This window comes from Puma concolor, chromosome D4 (genome assembly GCF_028749965.1).
Source record: "Puma concolor isolate L17-30 chromosome D4, mPumCon1.1.hap2, whole genome shotgun sequence".
NCBI lineage: Eukaryota > Metazoa > Chordata > Mammalia > Carnivora > Felidae > Puma > Puma concolor.
The window spans coordinates 14,671,562-14,698,332 of record NC_141679.1 but is presented as its reverse complement, the minus strand read 5'-3'; the positions used below and the strand labels follow the sequence as shown (position 1 = coordinate 14,698,332).

The 26,771-nt window shown below is 40.4% G+C and overlaps 1 protein-coding gene across 5 annotated transcripts in view; it reads right to left on the bottom strand.

The window, feature by feature from the left end:
• Positions 1-9,840: 9,840 nt before the first annotated feature.
• The window catches only part of GDA (guanine deaminase), a 172,110-nt gene continuing 155,179 nt past the window's right edge, over positions 9,841-26,771 (bottom strand). For 3 of the 5 annotated variants that reach the window (XM_086685008.1, XM_086685004.1, XM_086685005.1), the window contains 4 exons: positions 19,315-19,461; positions 16,369-16,499; positions 14,770-14,797; positions 9,841-13,893 (listed from right to left, as the gene is read on the bottom strand). In XM_086685008.1, coding sequence (XP_086541134.1) covers positions 13,823-13,893; positions 14,770-14,797; positions 16,369-16,499; positions 19,315-19,461 — 377 coding nt within the window. In that variant the 3' untranslated portion in view covers positions 9,841-13,822. Of the gene's footprint in view, positions 13,894-14,769; positions 14,798-16,367; positions 16,500-18,349; positions 18,396-19,314; positions 19,462-26,771 lie in introns of those variants that run through there. The other 2 variants (XM_086685006.1, XM_086685007.1) reach the window with 2 other exon arrangements.

Genomic DNA, 26,771 nt, shown 5'->3' with positions numbered 1-26,771 from the left:
GGAGATATTAACGAAGAGATTCAAGCATCAGCCAGCTGGCCAGACTAGATGATCTTTAAAATGTTCTTCCAAATCTGAGATTCAAGATTTCTAAGATTTGATTCGTAAGATCCTTCATGGGACTATGACACACCATCTTCCAAATTCCCCTGCTCATGATTTCATTTGGCTGTCTAATACTGGCAAGGGGATAATGCCTGTTAATTGGTAATTGGTTTGGCATAAGCTAGAGCAAGGCTTATCATTTGGATCATGCATGTATGTGTAGTAATTGAAAATAATTGACCAACCTATAAGCAGTGTGGTTGAATTTCATATTTGGTGAATACGTAAAACAATTTGTCTTACATTCTTACTTTTAAAAAAAAAACTGTTTATTTATTTATTTTGAGAGAGAGAGAGAGAGCACTGAGAGGAGGGGAGGGGCAGAGAGAGGGGGAGAGAGAGAATCCCAAGCAGGCTCTGCACTGTCAGTGCAAAGCCTGATACAGGGCTCAAATCCATGAACCACGAGATCATGACCTGAGCTGAAATCAAGAGTTGCATTTAACCAACTGAGCCACCCAGGCACCCCACATTCTTACTTCTTAAGACAAATTTAACATACCCATGGAAATTCGTCATTTTGCGGTATGTCCACATGCAAGATTCCTTTCCAGTGGACACATCTTTGCCTTTTATCTTCAAGGAACTGAGACAACTTGAGCAAGCCATTTGAGATTTCACAATTTTGTTTCATTTTTTTTCCTTGTGAAATTGTCTTCACTAAGGACAGTGAGTAAATGCTATTTGTTTGCATTGAGAATATAGTTGTTTTGTTTTGTTTTTATGTTTTGTCTGTTATAGAGTCTGGGTTTAACCTAAGAAATTATTTGATAATTTCTTTGTATAGGAAAAGAATATGTCCAGCTTCCTGCTAGAAAAATACTCTTCCAAATTTTCTTGTATTGTTTTAGTCTTTTATGAAAATTGTAAGCTTCCGCTCTGCTGGGTGTCAATATAAAATTAATTTGGCTCTTTTCTCCCTCTGCAACTTGGCCGTTTTAGTTGTTCAACGTTGGTTGTCGCACAGAGGAGTCTGTTCAAGCTTTGGCCACTAGGTGGTGCACTCATGAAACATTATCTCCACCTCCCTGGATGCGAGCAATCTTGCTTTGTACTCCCAAAATGCCCATTTTAGATCTTGTACTAAAGAGCCAGTTTCATTTACTTTGAAATAATTATATTTATCTTAGGATTTAGCCCACTTTGAATTATATTTTCTTTCAATCTGATACATCATTTTCTTTTTTTAAGTTTATTTGTTTTGAAAGAGAGAGTGAGTGTGAGATGGGGAGGAGCAGAGAGAGGAAGGGGGAGAGAGAATTTCAAGCAGCCTCTGTGCTAACAGTGCGTGGGACTCAATCTCGTGAACCATGACATCATGACCTGAGTCAAAATCAACAGTGGGGTATTAACCAACTGCACCACCCAGATGCCCCTACATAATTTTCTAATTCATCTATGTTGTCATAGAATAAAATGAGCTGGTTAAAATGAGTTTCTCGTCAGTGGAGGTATGCAAGCAGAGGCTGGATAGCTATTTGGTGGAGAGAAGTTGGAAACAGGTTGATACTTTATCTCTAAATACTTTCAGGTGTGGCCACTGTCTGGCTGCTCTTGTGCTACAAAGACAGAGTTGAGTAGTCATGACAGAGACTTCTGAGGTATGCTCACTGCTGATCCACAGAGCCCCAAATATATACTCTTTACATAGACAGTTTGCAGACCCCTGATGGAATCTGCGAATGTTATTCAAATCTTGCCAATGATCACACCAGTGTCCTTTACTGGGCTTTGAATCTAACCCTGTTCCTTAATTTCCACATGCCTCAGTCTCCCTCTTTGTGAAATTAAGATGATGGTGGCCCCTTCCTCTTAGTTTCTGTGAAGACTGAGTGGATTCAGTAAATGTCTTGGAACAATGTTTGGCATAAAGTAAGTACATACTAAGTATCAACTACTGTTTGTTATTACATCAATCTCAGTTTGGTTTTCATCTTTTATTTTTTTTTAATCTTTTCTTAATGTTTTTATTTATTTTTGAGACAGAGAGAGAGAGAGACAGGGCATGAGCAGGGAAGGTGCAGAGAGAGAGGGAGACACAGAGTCCAAAGCAGGCTCCAGGCTCTGAGCTGTCAGCACAGAGCCTGACACAGGGCTTGAACTCATGGACTGTGAGATCATGACCTGAACTGAAGTTGGATGTTTAACCGACTGAGCCACCCAGGCGCCCCCTAGTTTTCATCTTTTAAAGAAAAGTAAGAGAGGAAGTCAGGAAGTTCTGCTACTCTCCAGAATGGGGGGAGGGTACACCAGGTTGGGGTATCATCCCTCTGGGGAACAGGTGCCACCCTACTGAGGACTTCAGAGTCCTGCGTAACTCACGCATCTCCCCCTCTTATAAACTAAGTGCCGTTCAGCTTCTCTCCAGGTGCATCTGAGAAGCTCCCAAGCAGTGGCAGCTATTTTTTTTTTTAATGTTTATTTATTTTTGAGAGAGAGAGAGAGAGAGAGAAAGAATGCGAGCAGGGGAGGGTCAGAGAGAGAGAGGGAGACACAGAATCTGGAGGAGGCTCCAGGCTCTGAGCTGTCAGCTCAAGCTAACAGGGCTCCACCGGAGGACAGTAAGATCATGACCTGAGATGAATGCTTAACCGGCTGAGCCACCCAGATGCCCCTAAGTGGAAGCTATTTAACTGCAGAGGATTGTTTCATGGGTATTAAGTGGGAGCTGAAAGAATTTCAATAGGGTGTCAGACCAACTGACTGGGGAAACAGGGGCTTATGTCACCTCAAGCAGCCTCTGTGCTAACAGTGATGAATCATAACTCTAACCTGTGTTGTCAAAATGGCAGAAGATACCTCCCCTCCCCCCACTCACACACACACTCATCCCTCCCCACCTCTGCCTCAAGAAATCAGCTGCTTGCTTGCCGGGGTAATAGCTGCCCCAGAAGGGATAACAGTGCTCCATTTCAATGGCAAGTAGGTAGGTCTTTATTTAAGAGTTGTAGGATTACAACAACAACAACAACAACAAATAGAGGCTATAGAAGATTTAATACAATAAATCTTGCGGGACTTGGAACAAGGAAGAACACAGACCTTTTAGGAGTCTTGACTAAAGGAGGCAAAAACAAAAAACAAAGTTACCAAATGTTCAGCATAGCTTCTCGCCTTCCCTGGGACCACATGGTCTCTTCTCTGCTTCTCAGCACAGGCCAACAGTGAGATCAAGACCTGAGTGGAAGTCCGATGCTCAACTGACTAAGCCACCCAGGTGTCCATGTTGTATTTTTTGTCTAATCTCAAGTTGCCATCATGTAATGTTTTCTGGAAATCCCAGGCAAACTTAACATCTTTAGTGCAGTTTCAGAAATTTACCCCTTGTTTCATTCTCAAACATGTTTCTGTTCGTTCAATTCCTGCACAGTCCCTTCTCGGAACTTTCCTAGTAGCTTCTTGGGAAAGCAGTTTCCAGCTTTCCTGGAAATGATTGTTTCAGCCGGAGTATCCATAATTTCCCTTGGAAGTTGTTCTACATTCTTCTGAGATGCTTGTAAGACGTTTTTGGCATCGGTCACCATGAGTGATGGGATTTTGAGGCATTTCCTAGTGGTTTTGTCTGCCCTTGAAGTCCAGAGATCAGCTTTCCATGAAATGAAAGTTTAGGGGCTTGCTGTTCTGTCCTTTTGGGACAAGGTCTACCCTGTGCTCACATGAAGATGTGAGCCTGTTTGGTTATTTACTAACTGCTGCTTAAGGAGTGTTGGCTCTTTTCTAGAACAATGATCAGGGCTGCTTATACCAGAATCTCTCAGAGAGACCCAGGGAGACTTAGGCCTGGCTCAAGCATTCCTAGGCCACCACCAGAGCACTGAGCAGCGCCCCAGGACTGGCTGGGGAGATGTCATACCAACTTTCAGACTCCAAAGCAACTGCTGCTTTGTCTCTGGCTGCCAGCATCTGTTTTCTTTTTTTAAAGGTTTATTTATTATTAGAGAGAGACAGAGAGGGAGAGAGAAAATGAGTGGGGGAGGGGCAGAGTGAGATGGAAACAGAGGATCTGAAGCAGGCTCTGTGCAGAGACAGCAGAGACCCCAACACGGGGCTTGAACTCACCAACCGTGAGATCATGACCCGAGCCAAAGTCGGACTCTTAACCAACTGAGACACCCAGGTGCCCCTGGCTGCCAGGATCCTGTGGGCCACAACTGATCACGAGGAACCCCCTGCTAACCCAAACAGGTGCCTGGCAAACAGGAGGGGCCGTCAGTGGGCTGGGGGGTCAGGTTCCATTAAACAGCGTTCTCTAATTTGGGTCTGCTCATTGCACAAACAGGAAGTGATATTATTTGTCCAGTCCATTTGCACGAGTGGAAAATGCTGACTGCAGCCAGAGGAGAGCAGCCATGAGCTCTGGCCGCTCTGGACCTGACCTGGCCCTGTACCCACACCCCTGGGAGAAGAACATTCTCCTGAGTTTTCAAGTTTCCTTTGGCAGCAGGGAAGCCTGATGCTGCCTGCAGAGGTCACAGGGGTCTCCCCACCTGGCTTTTGTTTTGGTCTATCCAGGTGGGTGGGGACAGAGCCCCGAAAGGCCTCAGCAAAGGGCATAACGAACAGTCCTGGATTTCAATATCAGAATGGCAGTGTTTTAACCAGTCGTGAATTTGCAGTAGGGCCAGCTGGCCCCCTTTTAATCCATGTATTTCTGGATCAGGGAGACTCTGATGGTGACTTGGTGACCCGGGCTGATTGCATCATGTGACCCTACCATCTTCAGCTCACGGCTCGCAAGCTTGTCCTGCAATTTTGCAAGTTTTCTCCACTCCATGAAGTCTCAGAAGTGTGGCTGCCTCTGCAGAGGGAACAGGTGCTTCTTTTAGCTAAACTTGCCACCATTTACTTCCTTAAATAGTGTCGGACTCTCCTCGTATCCCACCTGGAATTCTGCCATGATGATGTGTCGCTAGTACCTTTATTGGATAGAAACTAGGGACCTGTGAGTGGAGGCTGGCCTGGGGTCGTGGAGGACGCCAGGTTCAGCTGCAGGTGCCCCTGTGGATGTGGAGAATAGAGCCTCTGGGCATGCTTGGGGTGGGGGAGGCAGCCAGATGCCTGTGGTTTCTTTATCGTTCATTCATTTATTTACGAAGAAAATGGCTGTTTCACAATTTATAACCTGTTACTGAAGAATTTAGCCCTAGTGGGGCAGGGGAGAGATTAGAGGGATTTTAGGTGGGGATCTTCGATTTGCCAGAAACAAAGCTGGCAGGGGCTTAAGTCACCAGAGGATATTGAGGTAGCTCACAAAGTGGCAGGGCAGTAGGGAGCCACAGCGGCCCCGGGTCTCCAGTTGGATCAGGGCCTCACCTGTGCCGGAGCCCCTGCGTCTCCAGTTCCAGACTCAGGAAAATTCGACCTCTGGGTGTTTACGAGCAGGATTCATCTCTCCGGTTTCTTGTGGTGGCCGGGGCATACGTGGCTGGCAGCTTGTCTTTCCCCAGTAGCCGTGCACACGGTGTGCTAACAACACATTTGCCCCATGAACAGGTAAAGGACCCTGGTTGCACACGAGGCTCACAGTCCTGCACTCAGTGAATGACACACCTTCTCTCTTCGCTATTCATGCCTCCTACCACACCCGGTCCTTGTCTTCCCCAGGATGCTCCTCTTTGAAACACATCGACCTGACCTCACCAAGGTCACAATACAGTTCATAAGCCCCAGTCCAGACCTGCTGAACCAGAGTCTCTAGGAAGAAGGGCCTGGAAACCCTCATTTTGAATCAACACCCCTGGTGACCATTATGGTCACTGGGTTAGTCCATCTCAATCTTAGCTTACTTTTTTCAGAGGTCATGTTCTTTATGAGGACTGCTGTTGCTCATGCTGAATGCTCCTTTTGGAAGATTCTTTTGAGAACCTTCACATGGAAAAGAAATTCCTATTCTTCTTTACAGCTCAAGAATTGTGACACCTCTGTGTCACCTTCTTTTCTTCTGTGACACTGTCACCACTAGCCCTTGCCTCTGTTTTCCCTGCCCACCATGTACCCAACACACCCCAGCCTTCCCCTGTAAACACTCTATACATGTGTCATGAACGTCATAATTGACTTCTCTGCCTAGTTCTCTCACCAACCATCCCAGATCGAGTTCCTCAAAGAGATAAACATCGCTTTTATTTTTATTTTTTGTTACTTGAAAGAGAGAGAGTGCACAAGCAAAAGAGGGGAAGAGGGAAAGATAAAAGGGGGGGGAGAGAGAGAGAGAGAGAGAGAGAGAGAATCCTAAGCAGGTTCCATGCTCAGCATGGAGCTTGATGTGGGGCTCAATCCCATACCCCTTGGATCATGACCTGAGCCAAAATCGAGAATCGGTCGCTCAACCAACTGAGCCACCCAGGCACCTTGAACGTTATTTTTAACCCTTGAAACTGGGCCATGCCTGGTATCTCGTGTGCATTTAATAAAATATCACTTGAATGAATATGGTTTAAAACTTACCAACTTTCACGATGAGTAAATAAAACATTACTTACTAGGCTGTAATTTATGCTTCCTGCAGGGATGGGTTTCTATCTACCTTTTTTAAAAGATGCAATTCATTAATCTTAAGTACTCACTGCTACCAATGAGAAGCATGAGAACAGCCATGTGCATTTCAGCGCAATTTGATCGATTAACTGCGATTTCCTTTGGAAGCAATTGCTCCATGTTAAATGGTCTACAGTGTCACAAACCATGTGTAATGAAGACTTTGTATGCATTGATGTTGACTTCTTTCTTATTTTATCTGGGCAGTAATTTTATAAGGAACATGAGGAATTTGTACAAGTCTCTACAGACTGGGTTTTCTCTGCCCATGTGTTACAATAAATAGCCCACTTGCAAGAGATAGCACAGTTGTCCTGGACATCAAAAAAATCTGTCACCGAGCTTCACACGACAACAACCACAAACACCCTAAAGTCCACAATTTCTCTTTTACACCCGCACGACGGAGCCATTGCCATGGGGTTTTACTGGATGCGTTGCCTGCCCCTGCATCGTGCCAGGACGTGTTTATGATGCCGAAGGGGTCCGTGGCACTTGCATAAATTAATCCAGAAGATGTAATTGGCTAAGTCTGATGCATCTTTCATAGTTCTGCCAGGAGAAAAATGTTCATGGATTAAAAGAAGCGTACACACTGCTTTCTCCTGAGGCTCTTAACTTCTCCTTTGAAATAACAAAAGCCTCTCATTTCCTCATCGGTTTAGAGGCTTCAGTGGAGATTTTCAAAGTGCTTGCCGAGCGCAAAGCCATCCTTGCACTGGTTGCCAAGTTCAGGTGACAGTGGACTCAACTTTTGCAGGAAGACAAAAAACAAAACAAAAACAAACAAACAAAAAAACCCACCAAAGCTGCTTAAAGTCTCTCCAGTGCTCCAGGAAGCAAATTTAGAAATTAAAAAACAAGAGTAAAACTCTTCCTAAGATTATTCAATTCAGATTTGTGGCTTTGTTTGAGAGAAGTAAAAACAGAAGTCTGATTTGGAGACCGTCCAAGATTGGGACAGAAATTAACTTCACAGTGGGACACCTGAGTGGTTCGGTCGGTTAAGTGACTGACTCTCGATTTCAGCTCAAGTCATGATCTCACAGTTTGTGAGATCGAGCCCCACATAAGGCTTTTCACTGACAGCATGGAGCCTGCTTAGGATTCTCTCTCTCCCTTTCTCTCTGCCCCTCCACTGCTGGCTTGCACGTGCACTCTCTCTCTCTCTCAAAATAAATCAACAAACATGTAAAAAAATTAATTTCCCAGTGAAGCTTCAAGGCTCTTGGAGCTTCAAGTTTTCAAGCAAGTATGAGAACCTTTTGTTATCAGACTGAATGATAATATTTCTAGGGACTTTATTTCTTGTATGTTGCATTTTACGGCTATGACTTTGAGCTCTCTACAGATGCGGAATGAAGTTTGCTTAATTCCCTATAGGGGTGGGCACAGTCCAGGCGACTGAGGAGGGCTCAAGTGGCCTGTGAAACTCCATTTCATCTGTTCATATTTTCTTTGATCACTTTTTGTGTATAGGCAAAAGAATGTTTTATTTGGGGGGCACCCGGCCAACTCAGTAGAGCATGTGATTCTTGATCTCGGGGTTGTAAGTTCGCGCTCCACATCGGGTGTAGAGGTCACTTAAAAATAAAATCTTTTTTAAAAAACGTTTTATTTTTTTTCTGAGTTACCACTGAAAGATTTCCCACTAAAGTCTTTCCCATGGAGAATACTTTTTTTAGCGATCTTTCTCTCTTCCCACCTCAAAATATAGACTCAACTCATACAGAAGCACGAAAAACCCAAGAAGTATAGCAAATTTAATGTCATTTTACAATGATGGTGTAGGCGGGCTTGATGGTAAAAGCAGAGGAGTCTGAATTCTTAAAAAAAAATAATTACACTTTAAAATAATGTTCTATCACTTTAAAGAACAGAGACTAACTCCCTTTTTCCATTTCATTTTAATTTTTTCCTCTTATCCCATTTTAAAACAAGATTAAAAAACCCCAAAACTCAAAACCTGTTCCCGTTGGTTAATACTTAGGGGTCCTGTTCCTTTAACTGAGTGACCTCCCCGTGGAGTTTTCAAACACCCTACCACAAGGTTCGATTTTGCTACTAGCAAGTATTTTTATACCTAAACCTTATTTTATTGAAATCCCTAATTTAGTACCATGCAATAATTTGCACATGTCTGTTAATTAACTATTACAGAACTCTGTGCCCACGGTTGCAAATTAGGCACACGTTATCGCTAGCTTATGCGCCTGAGAATTCTCTTCTGGGTATTTTCACTAAGTTGTTCTTCAGGAGGAAGAAAAGATGCTTCGTGGCTTGCTCAGAAAATTGAGGGTGAATTTAAAGACCAAATCTTCTACCACTTTCTTATGCTTCGTGTTATAAAGAAAAAATGAACATCATAGCTCCAGCGGGGGAGAAATCAGATTTAATCCTTACAGAATATTTTTATGCGCAGAGAGATCCTTAACATCACTTGATTTAGATTCTAAAAAATAAACTGATAAAAATACAGTTCAAATTATTTTTATTTCTGTTCAGTCTGTATTCATTTTAAAAATAATAACTACCACATGGTGAGCCCTCACTTGGTCTCAGATGCTCTCCAGGGAGCTGGCCATGTATTATTCTATTTAATCCTCACTACTCTGAGGCAGGTACTTAGGTCAGGCCCCAATCACAGAATGGGGTCATGGAGACTTAAACAGCTCAAAAGACACTAGAAATTCCGCTTCCACACTGCAGCTGCCAGCCCACCAGGACCAAGAAACCAACCTGCGAAATCACTATCAGCATAAAAAAAACTTAGAAGAAAATATCATAGAACAGAACACAAAAGGATGGAACAGAGTAATAGTGCAGAAAGTAGCCCGGGGCATCACAGTTATGGAGAGTATTATTTTGTGAGAGTTTTGTTTTAAATCCACATGCACATATGTTAGGTATGAACTAATTCTTGATGCTCAAGTGCATTTCTGACTCTAGGTTGTGACTTTGGAAAATAGGAAATTTAACTGTGCAGAAATCAAAAGCGATCGCAATCTGATTCTGAAGGGCTGACATTATAGCTTAATTTTTTAAAGTTATGTATATTATCTGTCATAAAATGTCATGATACATGTTGGTCCACAGCTAAATATTCTGTTTTTAAAACTTCACGTTAAAAGGAGGAAAGCATTGTAAGATTAATCTCCCTTCTGTCAGAATGATAGAACTCACAACAACAAAAAAATGTAAACACAAAATCTCATTTATTTTTGTCTGAAGCACAAAGGAGTTCACTCAGCACATGAACAGTAAGCAAATCACACAAATATTGAGTAAAAATGTCCCCATGAATACACACATATATATTCTTGAAAGCAGCAAACAAGAGCTTAACAACCATGGAAGGTGGTTTTCGATAGAGAATGCTTTCTGACAGGCTCTTGAGTAGGAAGTGGACAGGTAAGTCAATGCCATGTAATATCTGTGACTCAAGTCACTTGAACCCCGTGGACTCTGAAAGCCATCTTGGAATTTATACTGACGTCCATCACTGGCCTGTTCAACTTTTGCATTTCAGTAAATTCGGATCAGATTTACAAACTAACCCCTCAGCCCTCAATCTCTCGCCTTTGGGGCTGTGGGACGGAAAGGACGGGTGTGAAAACATGCATGGGGACCAATGCTAGGGCTTGCCAACAGTGTCCCTTCCTTCATCTTTGCACTTGTTTCCACACTTTTCCTTTAGAGACACTGAAAAGGGTTGGGGTCCAAAATCATACCTAAAGGGGCTAGGTAGACCTGAAGTTGCAAATATCTCTTCTAAAATTCATAACAATCCATGTAATCTGAAAATTATTTCAAGACGTTGCCATGACACAATTCTTCGTCTAACTTATAAAATTCCGAACACTCCTTTCAGACATGTGAATGTGTCCAGAAGCATCATCAACTTTAAAAAAATGGACAAAAATGAAAAGATGTCCCGGAGGCTACTTACTACACAAGCCTCCACTTCTGGAGATCTTTTAGGTATAGCACAAGGTAGAACTGATCCAACGTGCCTTCCAGCTTGCCTTGAAAGCCTTCCATATGTCTAGTTCTGAGGTGAAAAGATTAAAAATAGGAAGAGTCTGGAAGGGAGTGAAGATTCAAAATACATTGCTGGATCTCACATCCATTATGTTTCCTCTCTGACATCTCAGCTTTAGTTGCCAACAGGGATTTCAAGGGCACAGTTCAAAATCAGCTGAGCGTAACAGGAGTGTTTCCAACTACTTTCCTCCCTTCACCATGCAGAATTCTCACGGAAGTGAAAAAGAGATTCAGTGGGGTTCAATTTTCGCAATAATAACTCAGAAAGATCTCCTCCTGCCATGAAGGGAGCTAGTTCAAGATACTCTCTTGGATTCTAGAGCCCTTGACAATTAAATCAGAGAAGGAGCTTATGAAGGGAGCAGGGTCTCAGTCTCAGGTTAGGATTATGAGGACAACCTCTCGGGCCCTAGTCCCATGTTTCATTCCCTTTTGGAAATTCAGTGCACCTTAGCTGCTCGGCCTGCAGTGCAGCTCGGCCGGTGTTCTGTTGTAAAAAGTACCTTTGAAATGTGTGCTAGTCACCACTATTGAATCAGTTTTTACCTGCTAATGTGTATGCCACTAAAAGTACCATAAAACCCGAGGCAAACAGTGCCAGGTGAGGTGAGGGGGCTGATAAGAAGTCTCAATTAATTCTTTCTTTCCTGTCAGAGAGCAAAATATTCAAACATAAAGTGACAAACCGTGTTGGGTTGAAATACCGCCTGTCCACAATTCAGAAAGTTAAGCCGCATGAGGCAAAGCCAAGGTTTCAAAGTGTAGAGCATTTGGCCACATGTATGGCCAATGCCTGTAGCGCTGCAAAAAGCATATGCGACGTTCGGAACACGGCACTTGGAGAAACCAAACACGTAAGTTGTAAGTGATGCAGGGAGATCAAACTACATGTAAACATGTCAACACATTCTATTTTTACTAGAAAAGATAGTAGGGTCTTAACATCCTACTGGGCTACATTTAATGTTCGACAAATCGGTGGTATAGATCCATTCTACTTGTCGCTGATGCTGCGCTTACTTATATACACCGTGTATGAATCCTTAGTCTAAATGAAAACTGATGTTCAACGTCAAAATGTACATCTTTAAGGAAGGTACAAGTGTAGGATCTTGCAAAAGCTAGGGATAGCCGCTGCCTATTAGTGGATTTTGCGTGTCTCATCCAAATTCTTAAGCCCGCCCCTGTGGGTTAGACACCAGGTAATCATGTTCCTTTGGCAGGGACTAGGAGGCAGAGCAGCAAACACTCAGTCAACACTACAGAGAAATGGGGAGAAAACTGGAGGGGCCTTGTTGACATAGCTCGGGAATTAGGAATTCTGGAAATACAGACATTGACACCGGAAACTGAATTTACTGAGTTACTTTATATCCCACAACACAAACTCTGTCGTTGTTGTTGTTGTTTTAAAATGAGATCAAATTGTGAGTCGACGGTACTCAAATAAGAAAAGTTCTTAAAAAGAATAAAAATAAGATCAGTAGGTGTTGTGTATACAAAATCAATTATAAAAGTGTTTCCACCGGGAAAACAAAAACAAAAAACAAAAAGGAGGCAAATCAAATTACTGCTGATTTAGCATAACTATGTGAGAACAAAGTATAGTACAAGAGGAATTTGGTCTTAGTTCGGTAAATATGGAGTTAGCTATATGATATTACATAAAGTTCTCTCTCTAAAGTAAATAATAAAGAGTCACACTTAAGCTCTAAGCATGAGTGTTATGATATATTAAGAAAATCTATTCCTTTTCCATATTGGTTTATAGTATTTGGAATTAAACGAGAAAAATGTAGTATTTAAGTGACAGTCACATCAATACTTCTTAAGGGTTTATCATAAAGTCAATTTGTTTTTAATTATGGGGTATGGGAAAGCGCACTGTAAGAGTTGGGAGGCATAACAATACTTTTTGCTTTGTTTCATGTTCCTAGATGTCTAGTACAGATTAAGTCCTATTAATATAACTATTACGTGGGACATCTACATAGTTTTCATTATCCTAAAATTCTGATGTCCTGAAAATTACTTGAAGTAAAAAGTCAATAGGATAAAATTGAAACACAGAGTACTTTCGATAAGCAGGATTTAAAGATTTGTAACAATATTTTTAGTTGAATTTGTCCTTCATTTCAAAGTTCTAACAGATTGATATCCGAGTATGAAATTTTCAGCAACGGTGGCATTACTCTTGGAGAGAATACGTCATTGCAATGGAACCGTTCCTTTTAGTACTGACGGATCCTGGACATCCAGCACTTACCCCAGTTTAGGATGACCAGTCTACACAACAGTGTGGAGTATGGAATGTGTTTCTCTTCTAATAACACGGAAGCAATAATAGCGTCACACAGTTATACTTTAAGGTGATTCTGAAGTACACAAAAATATCACTATTTATGCCATGTAGTTATATGAATAATATTCCTAAGAGACTTTAAATCTTTAATACCCAACCTCTGTCGAACACTTTTAAGCACAGAACTGTATTAAGAAAGCATGTGGCATCCAGTTTCTGACATTTCATGCCCAAAGAAGGCAAAGCACAACAATAACATCTCTGAAATGCAAATTCCATTAAGTGCAAATTTCTAGAACACAAGGTCAATCTAGAAACACATTTTAAAATTCAACAAGTTCTCTTCTGAAATTAATATGCTCAGCATTTAATTTTCAAACATAATCTGAATTGATTTTCCAATGTCTGCTCATAGTCTAACTTTTTCTCCCTCATAAAAATATATCCACTGTTTCATTCTCCATTTCTGATTTTCACATTTATTAGCTCAAAGTATCTAACCTTATAGGAGTATCTTTTCTCTCCACATTTCCAAATATGGAGTGATTTCATTTAAATCTCATAGTAAGAACACCATCAGGAAGAACATTCCCTTATGTTTGAGCTTAAAGTAAATCCGAACAGCTCAAAAGGGAGAAATTTTGAATCCTCGCAAACAGAGTTGAGAATTAATGCAACTTCCTTCAAATGATTTGTCAAGTGAATACTGTAACTAGACACAGAAAGAGATAGTCATCCCAAGAACAAGATACTATTTTTTGACTTTCTAACTCTACCCGGGCACAAGGGAGACGCAGAACCACGTGATCCCAGAGCTGGTAGAGGCCAAGGGTCTTACACTGAGCTTGAAAAGGGTACCACCTGCTTTCCGCCCACGTAAACTTCTTCAATATTTCGGTCATCTCCTGAAAGAAAAATGAGAGAATCATTCATCAAGGGCTTTTATGTCTGGAGTATTCTAATTGCCACCGGGCGGGTTTTAGAAACAAATACCACTTCTATGAGAGAAAACGCACAAAGGTGCCTTTTTTCTCTCAGATTGTTTCTCATCTGGACAAGGGGACATGGCCAAGGGAAGATGTTGCCTCGAGTTTGAGGATTAGGGTTGGAATTCTGCATCTAAGGCAGAAATCACAGAAAGTTGGGTCCGCTCCCTTTCAGCTGGAGTGGTTTGCATTTCCAGCACCAAATGTAAAGGAAATACTATCTTTACACCTCAGAATCATACTCTGGGTGGTGAGGTGGAAGGCCTGCAGGAAGTGAGCTCAAGAAATAGCACCTGCGTCTCTCCCATCTCAGGTTTATGCAGGACTCAGAGCTCAGTGGACCAAGTGGAGGCAAGGTAGAGCCTTCGGTACTCTTTATTTCTCTCTCTCAGTGAACGGAATGGAATGTGAGTACATTAAAACAAAACAAAACACAAAAAACCACACGCAGTGAGACTCCACCACAAACATCACAAATACGACATGGCAGGGTAGCCTTGGGGGGGCGGACAGAGCGAATGTAGGAGGAAGAGACAGGATGGCCCCTCCCCTGGGCCTGCCTGCCATTCCTCAGCTTTGGGTTTATCTCTCAGAGAGGCATGTGCATTTCAAATAGTGCCTTTAAATAGTGTGCTCTAAATGGGCTTGATGCTGAGAAATGTTAAAATAAAATAATAAACCAAATAAAATGGCCACGCATAGGGTTTAGCCTGTGGTGCCACAAATATAGGGAGCCATACCCAAGAAAGAGACAAGCAAAGATTTTATTTCCCACAGAGACATATAACCACCTACCTACATAGAGGAACTTCTGGATAACAGCCTAAAATACAAAATAGAATAATAATAAGAAAAAAAATTCTGTGCATTTAGGAAAGTAAATTCATAGCCAATAGCGGTTGGCAAAGCACAGACATAGAAATGTATTTCTCAATGGCAAAATCTACTGTATTAGTGAAAAAGAAATGGTCTTTTGCTTAAAAATAATCCTGGCTATTAACAAATGTTTATCCATTATGTAAAAGTTCTTGGCATGTGATATTGAAATCTTCAGAGAAAAGTGTTACATAAATTAAAGAAATTAATTTAATAAAATAATTCAAATATTTTAAGAGGTGTATAAGAAAAGTGGGTGAATGGGACTCAGCCCTATTCCCACAAATTTACTTTAATGAAGGAGTAAAAGAATAAATAAGTAATATAAAAATAACAAATGGTACCACCTTCAAGCAATCTGGCATCTTTCTTCTAAAAACCTTGACAAGTTATATATAATGTCCTGTTTACTCTCACCAGTGTATCGATGTATAAGTAGTAGTGATGAGGAGAACAAATGCAAAAGAAATGTAGACAAAGTTAAATTTCCCTAGAACTTGCAGCCCATTGACAAATACTTGAGACAGGCAGAGTAGGACATTCCTCAAGGAACTCAAAACTGCTTTGATGTTAACACTTTGCTAGAGGTAAAATGCAACCTTCCTTGACAATAGCCACGACTTCCAGGATCCTATGAGTCTTCTTTAACATGTGAAAATACCTTCTAGAAACTTCCTTTGTCTTTACCACCCTTGCCCACCACCACCACTTAAAAGTATATAATCAATTGTTCCTCACAATTCCAGAGCAGCTCTTCCTGCCCAAGGGTCCTGTCTCCATGCTTAAATAAAAACATCTTTTTGCACCAAAAACATCTCAAGAATTCTTTCCTGATCATTCGCTCCCAGCCCTCATCACATCAGTAATAGTTAATTACTTTCTAGAAAAACTCAGTTTTATAAAGAGTTGTTAGGAAGAACCAGTTTAGACATAGAAAAAATATTTTAAAATAAGAGGAACAAGGTAATAAAACTCATTTTCTTATAAAGTTAAGAAAATCAAGGTAGCATTGTGGTCAAGAGGCCAGACTCTGGAAGTCAGAAAGTCCTGGGCTGGAATCCAAACTGTATCTACTAACTACTAATTACTAGTCAGGAGTCCTTAGGTAAATCACTTAACTTCCATTAGGCCTCACTGCCCATGTGAGCAACGAGAGATATTAATAGCATTTGCGTGTCATTAAGAGTCATTCTAATGGTTGATCAAAAAGGATGCATGGAAGTACTTAATCCCATACTACCTAGCACATAGCAAGTGATCAATAAGGAATAGGTATATTGTGGCTTCTTGTAGTCAAATACATTCAAATATACAAATATCTTCAAGATACCGATTTCTGTCAGTACCATTATTCACATTGCATTGGCAAATGATAAACAGTTGAAAAGGATCTAGCGTCCCTTTTAAGATCCTCCTGCATTCCATGAAAAGTTTCAGTTTCTATCTTTTTTTCTATAGGGAAGATATTGTGACTACTTCATGAAATCTATGCCTTCTGATGAAATTTATTTTACTTACTTCCGACGGATCACCAAAAAAATCCCCAGAAAACAAGTCAATGGGAGAGTCAGACGCTTTGGGGTTGATCAGGAGGGCATCAAATTCCTTGCCCACTTCAAAGTTTCCAATCTCTTTTTCCAGCCCCAGGGCTACAGGGTGGAATAAATTAATAAACAGTCAGTCTTTGGAGCCATCAGGTGGTGAAAATGTCCCAGTTTGCAAGGACAGAATCTGCCAACATATCACTAGAAAAAGTTAGTATCTTAGTGTGAAGCAGAAAAGCTCTCTCCTTCCAAGCGGTCCTAAAACTTTGACATACAGAAAGCAGAATAAGGACAGAGAAAGCAAAATCTAAGAATCAAGACAGTTCCCCTCATCACCACGATCTACGATTCGGATGGCGTCGGTCTATCTCAGCTCTGTCAGTGCATTTCACAGTCCAGCTGGTCTATGATTTCCATTCATCCCTCAAACAAACATGACAATTGACATAATATCTTTCTTCTTCTTCCCTCTCCTTCTCCCCTCACATTCCAGCTCTTTTCCTTGCCCTTTTTGTTCCATGAAACAGCTGACTGGATTTATTTTCATGGCAGTGAAATGAACCTCGAGTCAATAAAAAAATAAGTATCCTTTTACATATTTGCGAATGCAGGCATATCCATCATAAGTTCCTCGGTTTACATCCTGTGACTGGAGAAAATTCGCTTCTGAAAGTAAATAGATCCCCATAACTCAAGAGTCCCAACACTTTTGAAAGCAGACTGATTTCTCTGTACCCTCAAGGGCTTTCTGGTTGCCAGGGAAGAATGGTTTTCTAAAATAGGCATGGGTCAATAACATCTATTGACTTGATCCATCGCAAAGCTAGACTTCATGTTCCATGAATATTGGATGTCAAGGAAGAACATCTGTCACTTATGATTTAGTTTCAGAAGATGGGAGTGGTTGGCTTTCCTAGTCAATAAAGGTATTAAGTCTAAAGCTCCTTAAAGGCTGTAATTTAAGTGTGCACTGAGGTGCCAAATGGAAGCATGCGTAAAAGGAAGGCCAGCTGGAGGGCAGCTTTATTTATTTGAATTTTTACATGTGTTGGTTGTATTCTGTCACAGGAAGGATAGAGTCCAATGTGAAAATACTGGATTACGTATCTCTGTCGGACAATATCTGGTACATTATATTTCTACATATGGATATCCAGTAGTCTTTTGGCAATTGTCTAAGTACTGATGTAGAAATCCTACTTGTTCTTAAAAGATTATTTAAAGGGCAATTCCTTTATTCTCAGAAAAGAAAAAGAGTGTGTAGCTAAAGAATTCTTTTAGGAAGACAGGGGTGTAAAAAGAATTAGAAAAGGTTAAAGGCAGTTAGGTGACTTCTACTAATTATGTGGGGAAGGACCAAATGTAATAGAAAATCAGCGGAAATTCTCTCCTCCTTTACCAATTACAATCTACTTCTTTTTGCCTTTGACAAAGAAGTATAACAAATATGAGTTTTTAATGACCGTATTCAACATAAAATGGTTGTGTGTTTAATAGGCCAGAGAACCGGCTTCATTTGCCAGTGTAATGGTATATATAAACTAACTGAGCTAATCATTAGAAGCTGGAAAGTCAGGCATGAACTAACCAAAAAAGACACAATTGCTTCCGTAAATTTGTAAATTGGTCTAAATTCAGATTATTGCAGAGAGGCCCAGCAGGGCTGGTAAGCAGTTCAGATATGTTTCAGGAAATGCAGTTTTGCAGCCTTGGAGCAAATGTCTCTGCGAGGGTGATTTATGCACATCCTGATCTTGAGAGTGAATGTAAAGGCTGTGGCAAGCTGGGAAGATGCCACAGTTTAAACAGGGAACTGTTCGTCTCATTTCCCTCATAGTGTCATAGAGGCACAAGCTAAGGAGAAGAAATTTCATCACAAGAAGATCAGTGGCCCAGAAAATAGATTTAAACGCTATACAGCCAAGACAGAAAAGGATTTGGTAAGCACCCCATACCAGCTTGATCACATACAGGATCCTGATGAAGCACCTCACAGAGAGTCTAGAATAAAAAAAGCACCATTTAAGTACAATCCATTCGCACCCCGAAAATAAGATGGTAGGCCAGCTACTCAAACTCAGATGCACAAACGGACTGGGGGTGGGGGTGGGGAGTGTCACACTTGTTTTTAAAAATGGGCGATTTAAAACTTGGAACTTCAGAAAACGAAATCATCAGGAAAATGCCAAGAGCATGACCTCTACTTGTGTTTTGTTTTTTTCAATGTTCTTTATGGCATTCATCATAGCCCCAAACATTCAAAGAAGAGCCAGGAAGTTATCTTCCCAGGATACTCTCAGCTACTATCATCCTGCATTTCTAAGATTTATAGAGGAAGGTATCACAGTGCAAGGGTAAGAACCTGCGCTCTGGCATCAGACGATCTGGGTTCAAACCATGGCGCTCTGTACCTTGATGGTTGTGTGTGCCTCATTCAGGTATCTCACTGGTAAGGTGGAATTCGTCGCAGTGGTTATAAGGATTGAGGAACAACATACGTAAAGCATGCTGCATACTGCCTGTCATCTGTTGAGAGTTCAGTAGCTCTTGGCTATTATTTTTACTATTATTGTTATCATCACTCAGGCCAACAGAGAGCATGTTACTTGACTCTGGGAAAAAAAAGTGATTATTTTAAAGAACTCACATGTGACCATTGCAAATATCCAGCAAAGCAAAATTAATATAATTGTGTGCCGAGCATGTCTTCTGTCAAAGACAGGGGGCTTGCTGAAGAAATGACATCTCCGCCACATATCTGAACCTTAAGTCGCTAAATTTGGGATATGTAATATGAGATACGACAGTCATGAGTATGGGATGCCTGCTGATGCGACCCTCCTGTGCCTTCACGTTGCTTGCAAGGACACAGATCGGCATGGTTGTATACTGTTCAAGAAAGAAAGAAAATGGTCATTACCTTGACTGCCTCCAAGAGTAGCTAGTCTGAAGGCCTCTTTGAGGCTGAGGCTTTTCTCATTTATCTTATTAATTAAAAGTATATTGGAAACCATCACTGCTCTTCTGATTGCATCAAGCATGGAAGATGAATAACCACCGGCCACATCTACGGTAGACAAAATAAAGCCAAAGCAGTCACTTCATGAGATAAATGGAATATGAGGTATATGGAGTACGAGGTATATGAGGTTGGTTTTTTGGTTTTAGTGACTGATATTCAGTCTGCAATATACTTCAAAGAAAAGATCTTATCTAAACACAGAATAGGTATACAGTAACATTTAAAATAATTGAAAACCTGCAATTAGCATCAAATGGATACCTGTATTCCTTTCTTAGGGTTGCCACAACAAATTACCACAAATGTGGTGGCTTAAAGTAGCAGACGTGTATTCTCTCAGAGTTTTGGAGGGCAGAAGTCTTCAATCAAACTGTCGGCGGGGCCACGATCCCTACAAAGGTTCTAGGGAAGAATCTCTCTTTGCTGCTTCAGTTTCTGGTGTCTCCTGCCGTTCCAGGGCTTGTGGCAATATAGCTACAATGTGTGCCTCTGCCTTCAAATGGCCTACTTCCCTCTGCCTTTACATGTTGCTCATTTTCTCTTATAAGAACATTCATCATTGGATTTGGGGCCCACCTTAACTCAGAATGACTTCATCTTGGGATCCTTACCTTAATTACATCTGCAAAGACCTTTTTCCAAACAAGGTCACATTTACATGTTCCAGTAGACATCTTTTTTAGGGGGGGCAGAAATGCACAATTCAACCCAGTACAATGCCCAAATGGTTAATAAAGTTAAGGGAAGAAACTCTTATCTCTGAATATTCCCTGAAGCCTCACAGAAGTATGTCTGCATAGTTACGAAGGTAATTTGGGTAACATGAGATTTAAAACAAACTCATGCTCTTATGCCCTAAAATCTCATCCTAAGTCTATTCTAATCCAGATGAGAACTTTGGGCATTAAAAAGCTACCTCTTTATGATAATTTTTCAGGGATAGCTTTTAAAATGAACTTAGACATTCTGGAAAATTAGTGTAATAAATGAACAGTGCTGATGTAAACAGCTTTATATGTTGGTTGGCATCATCATCAGATGAGGAATGTGATTTTTAGTGATTTAAATAAAGTCTCTAACCATAATTAAGTTGAAATGCTACGTTTGACAAGAACAAATGTAGAAGTTATTAAATGCATTTGCGTAAATAAATGCCAAGTAAATAAATTAGCATGTTTTATTAAAGGAAAAGTACATCTGTAACTAATAAAATACCTTTTATATTTTAAGGGTTCCTTCTGCATTTCCAGGTAGACAAACTTAATTCTCAGTGTCTACATATACTTCAAAAGTGGAAAGTAATAGCCTATTAAGTAATAATCTCTAGTCTGCAGTTCACTTCTATGTGCAACTGTCTTCTATGTCCTTAGATAACATGTATGGAATTGTTTTTAGAAATTTTTTTCTTCTAGCAGATGAATACTACCAGAAGATCATCCACTTCTTTGGCAAGTTTTATTACATCTACCTAAGTTATTAGTTCATTTTAATGAAGAAGATATGATATATATGTGTGTATATATATGTGTGTGTGTGTGTATATATATATATATATATATATATATATAAATGTATATGTATATACACACACACACACACACACATATATATATTACACAGGCATATTATGCAGCCATAAAAAATAATGAAATCTTGCCGCTTGCAACAACATGGATGGAGCTAAACAGTATTATGCTAAGCGAAATAAGTCAGTCAGAGAAAGACAAATACCATATGATTTCACTCACATGTAGAATTTAAGAAACAAAACAAGCAAAGTGAAAAAAATAAGAAAAAGAGAGACAAACCATGAAACAGACTGTTAATTATACAGAACAAACAGATGGCTGTTAGGGGGAGGGGGTGAAGGCGTGGGCTAAATAGGTGATGGGGATTAAGGAGTATACTTGTCATGATGAGCACGGGGTGATGTATGGGAGTGTTGAATTATTCTATTGCACACCTGAAACGAATATAACACTGTTAACTAACTGGAATTAAAAGAAAAACTTAAATTTAAGAAAAGTTATTTGTCCATTTTAGTAACAATCCATTAAATCTTCATTTTACCATAGCTTCAAACTAGAAAAATTTCAGATAAGATCCAGAAATAACGTACTTTTAACTTTGAAAAACATCGTCTGCTTACTTTTTATTGCTAGAACCAAGCAAACGTTAAGTGTAAATGCAGAATAAAAATGCTATCACCATAAGGTATGGAAACATGTAAAGACTGAATATATATTTCAAAATGCAGCTGACCTTTGAACAACACGTGATATGTAGATTTTTTAAATAGAGTACAGTATCGTAAATACATTTTCTCTTCCTTATGATTTTCTTAGTAACATTTTCTATTCTCTAGCTTACTTTAGTATAAGAATACAGTATACAATGCATATAACATACAAAATATGTGCCAACTGACTGTTTATGTTTTGGGTAAGGCTTCCAGTCAACAGTAGGCTATTAACAGTTAAGTTTTGGGAGAGTCAAACTATACACAGATTTTCGACTATGCATGGGGTCAGCATCCCCAACCCCCACATTGTTTAAGGGTCAACTGTATGTGGACAAAGACTGAAAGGAACAAAAACAAAAGCAACGCCATTAGGATGGTATTAACAGGGAAGATTTGACTAATGCAGTTAAAAAAAAAACAGGTTTTATGAAATATGACAGAAAGTAGTATTTTCTTCAATATCTAATAAAAACTAACAATATAGAAAGAATAAAGGCAGATTAGAAAACAATGCTATGCAATTCACTGAGAAAATTTTGAGAGCTGTCTTATTATGTTGCTGAGGATCCTATATTCTTCAGTTGTTATGTCAGTAAAGTACCAATAGGAACCATACTGTGCCGAAGAAAGAATGAATGGACCCTGGTATTTAGTCTGGACTATTGGTGTAAGAGTCAAGCTTTTCTTCTGGGAATTTCTGTCCAGAGTAACTAACTTCCTGATCCCTAAGATACCCAGTGAGCTCAATGGTTTCCCCCTGCCCCCCAACACCTCCCTGCAACACATTTAATGAAGGTAAAATCCCTATTTTATCATATCACAAGAGGCAGCGTGACGGGGTGGAGAGAGAAAGAATGAGCTTTACATTTTACTGACCTGGTTTTAAACTGTGGATCTGGGGCTTTATTGTTTTATAGACCTTTGGTCGGTACCTTATGAACCTCAGTTTTCTCAGAAAATTAAAATAACATGACCTACCTTAACAGTTGCTGAGAAAATCCAATTAAATAGCATAAGTGCAAAGAAATAAGGACTAAAGGATGGAAACTACATGGGGGAACTGGAGGGGGCAAAAAGAATGCATTTTTGCAGAAAATGGATTCCCAAACCCCCAAGTCCCTCTACCATCACAATGAGGAAGAACGATATCATTTGCCAGTCAACACGAAGGACATTATTTACGAGAAGACACTGAAGAAACCATACAAGAGTAAAAACTTGAGCCAAAGGGCAATGGGAAGGTAAAAGCACATGATTAGATATGTGCGTGTGCATTTTGTTTCATTCATTCATTTATTGACCGTCATTTACTGAGCACCTTCTATGTGCTTGATCTATTTAAGCACTCATAAGTAAAAGTTATGGGCTCCACACGAGCCAACTACCTGGCGAAGGAGAAGGAAAAGAGACACATGAACAAACAAATATTAAGTATAGATAACATTCAGCTAGTAATAAAGAAAATGGACAGGGAAAACCCATTTAGCCAGGACGGTCAAGAAAAGACCTCTCTAAGGCAATGATATTTAGACTAGGACAGGAGTGAGAACTCAGCCATATAAAGAGTGACATAAAGGGCATTCCAGGCAGAGGAACAGAATGCACAAGTTCTTTTGGTAGAAGGGAGTGTGACTTCGTAGAGTGGTTTAAAACATAGCCAGTGTAGGGAACGGGGAGAAGTGAGAGACAAGGCTGGGAGCTGGACGGGTGTCAAACCATGCAGACAGAGCTTTGTGTGCCTTGGCATGAGGTTTCCCTATTCAAAACCCCACTGAAGGGTGTAAGCAGGAGGAGGTAAAATGGTCTGATTTTCACTGTAATTCTTTTGAAAAGAGAAGACTGAATTAGAAGGGCCCGGGATGAATGGGAGACCAATTAGGAAGCTAGTGCAGGAGTTTAGGCAAGAAACCATGGCAACCTCAGGTGGCCGTGGCTGATTTGGGGAAAGGGGGTGGACTCGGCAGATATTAGAGTCGTGGGTTGGATGAGTACAGTGTAGATTACAGAATACACCTCACTCAGGGTGTGTTTGTTTGGCTGCAGCGAGAGGAAGAAGAGAAAACTCAGACGCAGGAAAGTGTGTACGTGGGGACATTTGGTGTGAGGAAGAGGAGGGAAGGATTTCCAATTGTTTCTATTTTCTCAATGACATGAGAGGAGGGTAAAGAAGTCAGGAGGGTAAGAGTTGGAGTAGAAAGTTTAGGGCAAACAAATAAGAAAAGGCCGTCTTGGAATACGGGGATGCATGCGTATTTAGAGCAACGTGATTGTCTGTTTGGGTAGTGCTGAGGGCCATTTGGAATTTGAGAGCAAAATTTAAAATGAAACCCCACCGGAGAATTTTTTTCCCAGCAACTTCCAGATGCTCAGCTGCAGACGCTAAGAAGAGGAATCCTTGGGAGAACCAAGGAGGTTCACGTTTTGCTAAGTGAGTACAAAGAAAATGAAAAGGACATGAGAGTTTCCAAGGAAATGATTGTAGCAATGTATTCTGGCATCTAAGCTGGGTAAATTAGGAGTGGAAAATGGATTTGAGAAAGCACGGAATCAGTGGCTTGGCGTTTACAAGTTGGTCAAAGAACTATTGCTTTGGGAGTAATGGAACAAGTAAGATAGAAAGTCAGGAGATTGTCATTAGGAGGTGGGACCCTGGGGGTGCCCAGGTGGCTCAGTCGGTTAAGCCTCCGACTTCAGCTCAGGTCATGACCTCGCAGTTCACGAATTCAAGCATCATGTCGGGCTCTGTGCTGACAGCTCAGAGCCTGGAGCCTGCTTCACATTCTGGGTCTCTCTCTCTCTCTCTGCCGCCCCCCACACACACTCTCTCTCTCTCTCTCTCAAAATTAAACATTTAAAAAAAAGAAAGTAAGTAGGACCCTGGTTCCATGTATGTTGTTTGTTTTAATGAAGTCGTAGGTCTTGTTGACGTAAACCTTGTTCCATATTTTTTTCCCTTCAGATTACTGGTTTGTTTTTTTTTTTTTTACTATGTCCCTTTATTCTGATGAGAAATTTTACATACTTAGAATTTTGTTCCCACTTGCCAAATACATCGTTCTGTTAACCTTACACAGAAACTGCAATTTCTTGGTTTCTGTTAACAAAATCAGAAAATAGAAGAAATTTTAGTATTTGGAAAGTTTTTTCTTGCAGAGCATGTACCGCTTTCAAAGTTTGTGACGAAAGATTAAAGATGTTCAAATGACGTAAGGGATATATAATACCAAACCTCAAGGACCTGGCACTCAGTATAAAAGTAAAATATTCAGGTCCCAGGAACCTCTTCCCAACCAGACGGAGACTCTTCTTGATTTACTGATTTGCCATTTTAATTTTTTTAATGTTTATATTTGTTGCCGTTGTTTACTGACTTTATTTTTTAGAGCAGTTTAAGGTTCACAGCCTGATAACTTTTTTATAAGATATTACTTTTCACACTGTGCACATTCTATTAAGATACACTTTTGATTTTTGCTTTCGTTTTTTAAACTCTTTTACAATTTTTTAAATCTTATTTCTGTTTTAACTGACTTAGCCTTCGCTGATATTCTATTATAATATCACTTCCTTGATCCTGGCCCTTTATTTCGCCTCATAACTCATTTAATGCTGTAGATTTTCAAGTAGTTTTTCCAAAGCGTTCATGGGGAGAATATTTTCCAAAACTTTGTACATCTGAGAATTCTGTTGCCTTCACAGGAGAATCTCGTCCAATATAATATTCTTGAGTAACAACTATTTGGCTCCAAACTCTTTCTTTCTCTTGGTATTTTTCATGTCAAACTGGTTTTTAATTGTTTTAGTGATAACTGACTTTTTTTTTCCCTGCCTCACTGTTTTAAGACTTTTTTGTTTCCTTTTTCTTTGTAACTCCAATATTTTGCCACAATGTGTTCAGTTATGATTAGCCTGGAACAGGGTAAGTTCTTTGAATATGATACACAGTTCTTTCTTAAGCTTAAGGAAAAGATTTAGCCTTCAAAACTTCTATTATATTTGTTCTGGATCCTGGGCCAGGAGACTCCCCTGTGCTGGTGCAATGCTGTCCTGCGTTCCGCGTGGATCATCCTCAAACACCCCCTTTGATCTTTGGCCAACTTTGTTCTTGACATCACTGATTTAATTTTCTGCAACAATAGTTCTACTTCGCATAGCTTCCCTACATGGTTAGTTTATTTGCTATTTTTAAACTGAAGTATAATTAAGATATCATAAAATGCACAGAAGGCAGGTGTCCAGTTCGATGAATGCTGACGACTGTACCTGGCCATTGAAGTACCTTTCAGAAAAACAAGATATTAAACATTTCCATTGCTCCGGCAAGCTCTCTTGCCGCCCTTTCCAGTCAATTTCTGCCTCCGGCCCCAACCCTTGGCAACCGCTTTCTGATTTTTATCAACACCAGGTAAGCTCTATCGGTCCCTAGGTTTCATGCATATGGGGACATGCAGTGTGTGCTCTTCTGTGTCTGGCTTTTTTCATTTAACAAAATATTTTTTAGATTGACCCTTGTTTTGCATACATCGGTGGGTCGTTCTTTCCTGAATGCTGAGTAGCACTCCATTGTAGGAATATGCTTCAGTTGGCTTATCCATTCTCCTGTCGGCAGGTGTCTGGATTGTTTCCAGTGTGGGGCTGTTATAAACACAGCTGGCATACACGTCCGTGTACTCCTCTTTCCATAAACACACATGTTCATTTCCCTAGGGTAAATACCCCAGAATGGAATTACCAGGTCATATGCAGATGCATATTTAACTTTATAAGCAACTGCCAGTTTGCCAGTTTCCCAAAGTGGTTGTAAAACTTACTGTCCCTCCAGCCGCAGGCGATTGTCTAGTGCGTCTCATTCTTCCCGCCCTCCCCCCACCTCCGGTTTTCTTCTTTCATTTAAATACGTTCCTTTTCCATCACAACTTGTGGTCTTTTCAAAGCATCATGTCTTCTTGTACTCCAAGGATGACGGCAATTTTCTGAAACTTTCTTCTGGATCCTGAAGTAGGTCATTTTCTGAGATAAGCTCATCTTCTCATCCTTTGGAATACTACTTTCTCTTGGTTTGCAATGTTTTTGTTAAGCTTCATGTGAGTTTCTCCTATCTCACAGGTGAACA